Genomic DNA, 8,693 nt, shown 5'->3' on the forward strand with positions numbered 1-8,693 from the left:
TAAATTTTTTTTAAAGATTAAGGGTAGTATTGGAATTTTAATTTTAATTTTTTTTTTTGACCAAATATAAAGTTTATTAGTATTTTTATTAATTTAAGTTTTGGTTATTGTAACTATTTTACAACCATTTAATATATATATATTTTTTACCGAACACTATTTTACAACTTAATTTTTTTATTTTATTTTCTCGAGTTTAGGGTTAAACTATTAACTTCTTAGTCGAGAATATATGCTTGAATCAATTAACCTATGCTCAGGCCAACCGTTGGATCGAGAATTATAGTGTGTTTATATAGAGAGAAAAATAATAATAATTGTTTTTTTGGTATAAATTAATTTTGCAATTTTGTTACAAATAGTATCAGAGTCAGATACTGAGCGAGGGGAACGAAACATTCCTTAGGATGTTTGTAAGGCTGTGGAAATCAACGAACAACAATACGTAATTGGTCAAAACGGACAATATCTGCTAACAGTTGACTATTATGAGAGCAGTTACAGACAACTTAGTAAACACAAATTTGTCCACTTTGGTACGATGAACACTATTCTCCACAATGATATGATATTTTCCACTTTGAGCATACACTTCCATGACTTTGCTTTGAGTTTTCCCAAAAGAAGGTCTCGTACCAATAGAGAGAGTATTCTTTAATTATAAACCAATGATCATTCCCTAAATTAGCCGATGTGGAACTTTCATCCAACATGGTATCAGAGTTATTCGCACTTTCACCGTTTGAATTAGTTCATACTTACACATGCATGACTTAATCTTTGAAACAAGCATAGTATCAGAATCATGCCTAAAATTAGTCATGTCAATAGAATTCTCAAATATCGAACAGAGGACTCTAAAAGAAAAAGAAGTCGAGGTTCCTCGAATGCATGATAAAAAATGACTAAGACTCCAAAAGAAAAGGAGTCGAGCTTCAATTAAGGGGAGACGTACGTTGTTCGAGGGGAGGTGTTGGATGAAAGTCTCTATGTTTATAATCAAGAAATACTCTCTCCATTGGTAGAAGACCTTTTGGGGAAGCCCAAAGCAAAGCTACGAGAACTTATTTTCAAAGTGGACAATATCATACCATTGTCGAGAGGTGTGTTCGTCAGGGAAGGGCAAATTGGTAAATTTGTGATTTAGCTTAAATAAGAGTTAATGATTTCTAACGTATTCCTATTGCCTTTGATCACCAAAATTTACGTGGCGGGTCTAATCACTCTAGAGCTTCCTCTCCTGCAAGTGCGCAGAAGGTACCCTAATATTTTTACCCACTACGATAAGAATATTAATCTCATGATTTGCATTATGAATTGAATTTGATTCTCTACCAATAGCTAACAATCTACAGTTTCATTCATCTTCAATCCAATCTTAAAGTGCGTATGAAATTCGACTCCATTTTGAGGCCAAAATGTTCGCAAATTATGTTCTTCGATTATCATGTGCTTTGAACTTTTTCATTAAAAATTGTTCATGACAGGGCTTCATTATTTTCCAAAGATGAACAGCATTGGATTTATGTTAACGACTAACGAGCTTGCTGTGCGACTATGGCTTTTTAGAATTTTCCTTTTTTTTTTTTGGTTTGAGATTGATGAGAAGTACATTAGGAATTTGAAGTTTGAAATCGAGATTGTTGGGAATGTGGTGATTGTGTTTGGGGAGCTTGGGGATGAATTCCAAATGTTGTGTTTCGTATGTGAGAATTTGTAATAGTCCAAGCCCATCGCTAGCAGATATTGTCCTCTTTAGGCTTTCCCTTTCGGGTTTTCCCTCAAGGTTTAAAATGCGTCTGCTAGGGAGAGGTCTCTACACCCTTATAAAGGATGTTTTGTTCCCCTCTCCAAACGAGTTGGGATCTCACAATCCACCCCCCTTTGGGACCCAGCGTCGTCGCTGACACTCGTTCCCCTCTCCAATCAATGTGGGACCCCCAATCCACTCCATTCGGGACCTAGCTTCCTCTCTAGCACATTGCGTGGTGTTCACCCCCCTTTGGAATTCAGGCTCCTCGTTGGCACATTCTTCGGTGTCTAACTTTGACACCATTTGTAACAACTTAGGTCCACCTCTGGCAAACATTGTCCTCTTTAGGCTTTCCCTTATAAAGAATGCTTTGTTCTTATCTCCAATCGACGTGGGATCTCATAGAATTACCCGGTTGTTTATTTATGAGAATACAATTGTTAGGACTTGGGAATGAGATACCTATGTATTTGATGGTTAGAACAGACTTCATTTATTGGTCCCATGATTGCTAGTAATTATCTAGATAAATAATCGTAGAGTTTCTGACAGACCAAACCCCCACCAATCTAAGATTTCTCAGGGTTGGATAAGTTAACAAATGTTGGTTAAGTGCGGAGGATATTAGTTGTTTAAGAAGTGAGAAACATTGGTTTCTTTTAGTCATTTCTCTTTCCTACCATGACGACTCTTGTTCCCCACCTTTGTAGCGTTCAACTGGGGTCTACGATTCAAAGGTGACATCTGTAAATTTGGATCTCCTTTAGGGCGGAGATACTTCTGAATCATAGATATACTTTTCTGCAATGCGTATGTAGATACACACAAGTGTAACATTGCACACATGTATAAGCAGAAGTTCTTTTTTTTTTTTTTTTTTTTTTTATAATAAACCAGCTCAATGGTACATGTAGCATATAAACATATGTATCTATACAGAAGAATACAGAAGGAGGATGACTGTCCCAGCTACATTCAACAGGGCACTGTTTAAAAGTTTCTAAGTCAATACGATATTTGTGTGTTTTGTTATGCTCTCAGAGTTCTCAAGAAAACTCACCAGAATGACTTGTGCTATTTTTCTGAAAATTGATAAGATCCCTAGCAACATAATGTGATTTCTCATTAATTTACAGTTTTATCATCATAGCTTTCACATTCTTCAAGGAACTTTTTTATGTGTTGCTTATTCAAATACAACTATCATAAGAAGGGAATACCCTTTTGGAATATCCTCTGACCAGGAGCAAGAATTGCCAAAGGATCATACATAGATTTCCTCTGCAAGATAGTCTGCCACTTGAGCCCAAAGTGAGATCTCCATTCTTCTTGTGAGTTGTAGTGGGGGAGATATTGCTTAACACCAGGGTGGTACTCAATACAGTAATCCAAAATTCTTTGATTTTGTTCTAAAATGTGTTCTAAGCCATCTGTTCCTACGGAAGATGGAACTGCAGAAGATAAGAACGCCACCAAGTAGAAAATATCTTCATCTGGCGTGACGAACGATGTTTTATTATTCCACCTGAACGAATGAAAGTCGATGAAGAATGAGAATAAGGACATAGGGATGTTGAGGATTATTGGAAGTGAGTCTCACTTTGGTTAATTTAGTGGAAGATCATGGGTTTATAAGTGAGGAATACTATCTTTATTGGTATGAGGCCTTTTGGGGAAGCCCAAAGCAAAGCCACGAGTGCTTATGCTCAAAGTGGACAATATCATACCATTGTGGAGAGTCGTGATTACTAACATAGTATCAGAGTCATGCCCTAAACTTAACCATATCAATAGAATCCTCAAATATCGAACAAAGAATTGTGAGCCTCGAAGGTGCAGTCAAAATTGTCTAAAGTGTCGAACAAAGGGTGTACTTTGTTCGAGGGAGAAAGGAGTCGAGCCTCGATTAAGGGGAGGCTATTCGAGAGCTCTATAAGCCTCAGGGGAGACTTATAGTGTACTTTATTCGAGGGGAGGATTGTTGAGGATTATTGGGAGTGAGTCCCACCTTGGTTAATTTAGTGGAAGATCATGGGTTTATAAGTGAGGAATACTATCTCCATTGGTATGAGGCCTATGAGGCCTTTTGGGGAAGCCCAAAGCAAAGCCATGAGAGCTTATGCTCAAAGTGGACAATATCATACCATTGTGGAGAGTCGTGATTCCTAATAACAAGTGATGTAATAAGTAAGTTATGAGATAATTACTTGGATTTGTTAACTGGGTAGATTATGATGGGACCATTGCTAGAATCCTTGAGGATGTTTCCAAAGACTTTTTGAGCAAAATCATGTATTTGGCTTCTGGGAATCAGTAGATTTAACCATGGATGAGGAATTTCCCATAAACCTTTTGCTCGTAGCTTGTTCTCCGAAACGTGTACACGATCCAGGAAATCCACGTAAGTAACTTCTGATGTGAAGAGAGTTGATGGAATATAGCTCAATCCTGTCAATAAGCTTTCAACTTTCTGCATTATAAGAAAGAGAAGTTTAACAAATGGGATTGTTTTTGTTATTTGTTTTCTTTTGTTCTTAGATGGCACGATTTTTGATAACTCCTCACCTTGTTCATAAAGTTAATTTCATCTAGGTTGAAGTACTTGGCTATTTCCAAGCAGTAGAAAATTTTTCCATCTGAATTGAATTTGCCAGCCTGTAGTGGTTCTTTGGGATTAAAGGAAGATCTCCAGTTATTTAGGAGACCGGTTCTGTTTATAACTACAAATCCTTCAATATAATCAAATTGATCCATGGATGATATCAGATACTCTTGGTCTCTTGTAAATTTGGCGAAGTCTGAGTACAACATTCTTATCCATTTTACCTGCAAAAAATGATGAGTTGTGTATCAAACGAAGCATCACTTGAAAATTTCGGTACCTCGGCGTAACGAAACGGAATATGCTCTTACCATTTTTGGTGCCTTTTCCAAAGAAATTCTCGCCCTTGTTATGATGCCAAACTGTCCGAGTCCGCCAAGAACAGCATGGAAAAGGTCTGCATTTTGATTCTCTGAACAGGCAACCACCTCTCCTTTTCCTGCAAAGGTTTCAGGTATCAGGCTTTACAGCTTTTATGTTTTTTTTTTTTTCTTTCAAAAAGCCTTGAAATGCATTTAATTGCAGCAATACTCTTAAACGTTTTATTAAGAACAGCAGACCAGGAAAAAAAGTTGCTTCTTTGTGGAATGACAAGTGATGTTACATGATATGCTGTAATATCAAGTTACACTGTTCTGATGAACAGTATGGAGGTACCTGTTACAACTTCCAGCTGATAAACGTTGCTGATCTGGGGTCCATGCCTGAAAGCCTGCCCACTAATGCCAGCATTTGACAAGGTGCCTCCAACAGTAAGATGCAGGTAATCAGTCCAAGATTTTGGTGCCATCCCCTGTTTAAGAGTTTCATGCAGGATATTTATCCATAGCTCTCCAGCTGAAACATCCACATAAGGTAAATTCCCTGCATTTATTTTCATTTCTGGCCCTTGAAATGATTCCATACTGATAACTACACCATTATAGGCTTGAGCTTGACCTTGGATGGAATGTCCATGGCCTCTAGCTGCAACGGTCAAGTCCGACACATATCCCATTCTGAAAATATGGTTTATCGTGCGCGATATATCGGAGACGGAGTTTGGATGTAAGACAGCTAATGGTAGTAAATGGTATCTTTTTCCAAAATCTGTTGCTGCTTGATGATTATTTTCAAAGCTGAGGTATCCATCCAATCCCAATGTTTGCAGGGCATACGTTGATATATCAGAGGAACCAAAATGAGGTGGAATTATTGAGGCTGCAAATAGGTGGTTCCTGCTGTCAGGTATGCAACTGATATATAGAATTATGTATAACTTGAGAACAATAATGCTTTTTTTGATGAAGCCAGATGTTGGTACCCTCATCTTTCCTTCACAGAGAGAGAGAGAGAAGCTTCAGTGTTCTGTTCTTTGTGAGGTAAAGCAAAGGGAGAGGTACAGAGGAGCCTAAGAGATTGAGTGGAATGAAAGGGAATTTAAAGAAGTTCTTGGGCGGCATAGTCAAACACTTAGTTAGTGGTGACTTTGGGTAAGCTAGCTACTAATACTCCTTTTTGTTCACCTTTTGGTGGTTAAAAAACAGAGAAGATATAAAATGTCACAAAGAAAAATTGAGTGGAAAAAGAATTGCCTTTTCTTTTTCTCTATTGGCACTTTCTGGAAATAGTTCTCAACCAATTTTTCTTGAAACAGAATTCACCTTGACCATTAATTGTGGAAGGTGCAGGGTGGTGTTTGTTACTACTTGAAGCAAAGATTTTATGTTTTTCCTATTACCAATCACGGCCTAAATTCACCGTTTGTCTTCTTTACACTCTGAATGTGACTGCAAACTACTGGAATTGTGAGATCCCACATCGGTTGGGGAGGATAACGAAATACCCTTTATGAGGGTGTGGAAACCTCTCCCTAGCAAAATGCGTTTTAAAAACCTTGAGGGGAAGCCCGAAAGGGAAAGCTCAAAGAGGACAATATTTGCTAGTGGTGGGCTTGAGTTGTTACAAATGGTATCAGAGCCAGACACCGGGCGATGTGCCAGTGAGGAGGCTGAACCTCGAAAGAGGGTGGACACGAGACGGTGTGCTAGTAAGGACACTGGACCCTGAAAGGGGGTGGCTTTGGAGGGTCCCACATCAGTTGCGGAGGAGAACGAAACACCTTTTACAAGAGTGTGGAAACCTCTCCCTAGCAGACGCATTTTAAAAACCTTGATGGGAAGTCCGAAAGAGAAAGCCCAAAGAGGATAATATCTGCTAGCTGTGGGTTTGAGCTGTTACAAATGGTATCAGAGCCAAACACTGGGCGATTGACCAGCGAAGAGGTTGAGTCTCGAAAGGGGTGGATACGAGACGGTGTGCCAGCAAGGATGCTAGACCCCGAAGGGGGGGGGGGGGGGGNGGGGGGGGGGGGGGTGTATTTGGGGGTCCCACATCGATTGGAGAAATGAACGAGTGCTAGTGAGGACGCTGTGCATTGAAGTGAGGTGGATTGTGGGATCCCACATCGGTTGGGAAGGAGAACGAAACACTTTTTATAAGGGTCTAGAAACCTCTCTCGAGCAAACGAGTTTTAAAAACCTTGAGGGAAAGCTCGAAAAGGAAAGTCCAAAGAGGACAACATCTTCTAGCGGTGGGCTTGAGCCGTTACAGTAATTGGCTGAATTTTGATGATTTGTCTGCTATATACATATATTGTACAATCTGAACTCAATTTCCCTACTGCAGAGTGAATGGCGGGCTGGCCCCTACTAAGTTTTATGCTTCTTCAAGCTGAGTGTCTGGGGAGTCAGATTACTGGGACCCACTCCAGTTTTTCTTCATAAGAGTATACATTATGTTTTGACAGCCCTCACCAACGTGTTATACATTTAGTCTGCATAATTTCCATGAAGTTTTTACATATGATCATCAATTTTTGTGTAAAATTTACATTGACATGTGAATTCTGGTCGAAGACGTCTTACGAACTTCGATTCCAATTTTTTGTAAGGTTGTATAATCAAGATTCGTACCGGTGCACATGAACTAGCTCAATTCGTCCCAGTTCTTAAGAAAAGTAAACAGAATAAGCATAATGATGAATATGTTGAATGCTGACAAACAAACATTTTCGAAAGCTTCCTACGTCGATTTTTACTACTGTTTCTAAGTCTCTCGATTCAATGTCCTTTCAAATAGTGATTCTATTAGAGCGAAGTTGTTTAAGTTAGAGGTGCATTTAATCATTTAGATTATAATTTTCAAAAGTGCCCTTCTCAAGTGAAATAAAAGGCAGGACCACCAAGTGAAATTGCGTTCAAATTCAACTGCATCTAGACTTTGATTTTATGTTTTCTTTGACTCAATGAGTGACAGAAGTTGTTTTTGGGTGCAGAAGAACGAGTGTTTGAAAAAGAAAGATGAAAGGTATGTCTACATATACAATGAGTTCATAGCAGCAGCATCAGCATCAGCATCAGCATCAGCATCAGCATCAGCATCAGCTAGAACAAGGCTTTTGGTCAGTCCAATATACAAAAAGAAAGCTCAATTTACTTCCATGTGATAATTCATTATCTTTTTTTGTGGATTTAAAAGGTGTATGGCTTCATTGTCAAACTTCTAATGGAGGTTATGAGAGAGAGGGATTGTTTAGGGGTGGGGCCATGGACATGTGATCTTCATAAGGGCGTGTAGTGGCCCAAGAAAAGGAAGATAAAGAAAGATTTGAAAAGAGAGGTAGAAGAGGGTTCGATGTTGGACTTTAAGGTACGTGTAATAGCTTAAGTTCAAGTCCACCGCTAGTAGATATTGTCTTTTTTGGACTTTTCTTTTCGAGCTTCCCCTCAAGATTTTAAAACGCATATGCTAGGGAGAGGTTTCTACACTCTTTTAAAGAATGCTCTGTTTCCTTCTCCAACCGATGTGGGATCTCACAATTTTGTGTTTGGTGTCCAAGTCCACTGCTAGCAGATATTGTCTTCTTTGAGCTTCCCCTCAAGATTTAAAAAACGTATGTTAGAGAGAGGTTTCTACACCCTTATAAAGAATGCTTCGTTCCCTAGGAGATTTCACAAATTTGTGTTTGGTGCCCAATCCCACTGCTAGCAGATATTGTCTTCTTTGGGCTTCCCCTCAATATTTAAAACGCGTATGCTAGGAACAAGTTTCCACACCCTTATAAAGAATGTTTCGTTCCCCTCTCCAACCCCTCTACAACCGATGTGAGATTTCATAAATTTATGTTTGGTGTCCAAGCCCACCGTTAGTAGATATTGTTTTCTTTGGGCTTCCCTTCGAGATTTAAAACGGGTACGCTAGCGAGAGGTTTCCACACCCTTATAAAAAAAGTTTCGTTCCCCTCTCCAACAGATATGAGATCTCACAATTTACCAAATTGGTGGAGGGGAGTGTCAA

The 8,693-nt window shown here is 39.0% G+C and overlaps 1 protein-coding gene and 1 long non-coding RNA gene across 3 annotated transcripts; one reads left to right on the forward strand and one right to left on the reverse strand.

Moving 5' to 3' along the window:
• Positions 1-2,849: 2,849 nt before the first annotated feature.
• Positions 2,850-5,701, reverse strand: LOC111467189 (cytokinin dehydrogenase 1-like). The gene is made up of 5 exons (XM_023112000.1): positions 5,013-5,701; positions 4,667-4,794; positions 4,319-4,579; positions 3,961-4,223; positions 2,850-3,278 (listed from the first exon to the last, which is right to left on the reverse strand). The coding sequence occupies exons 1-5, from the start codon at positions 5,662-5,664 to the stop codon at positions 2,957-2,959; spliced, it is 1,626 nt and encodes a 541-aa protein (XP_022967768.1). The 5' UTR covers positions 5,665-5,701; the 3' UTR covers positions 2,850-2,956.
• LOC111467309 lies at positions 5,082-8,012 on the forward strand. Of its 2 annotated transcripts, XR_002714512.1 has the most exons (5): positions 5,082-5,210; positions 5,282-5,417; positions 5,506-5,582; positions 7,023-7,122; positions 7,672-8,012. It is a non-coding gene; the product is annotated as an uncharacterized LOC111467309 (long non-coding RNA). The 2 variants fall into 2 exon arrangements; XR_002714511.1 differs by lacking the exon at positions 7,672-8,012 and having other exon boundaries at positions 7,023-7,665.
• The last annotated feature ends 681 nt before the right edge of the window (positions 8,013-8,693 follow it).

The sequence above is a fragment of the Cucurbita maxima genome, unplaced genomic scaffold (genome assembly GCF_002738345.1).
Source record: "Cucurbita maxima cultivar Rimu unplaced genomic scaffold, Cmax_1.0 Cma_Scf00033, whole genome shotgun sequence".
NCBI classification, from domain to species: domain Eukaryota; kingdom Viridiplantae; phylum Streptophyta; class Magnoliopsida; order Cucurbitales; family Cucurbitaceae; genus Cucurbita; species Cucurbita maxima.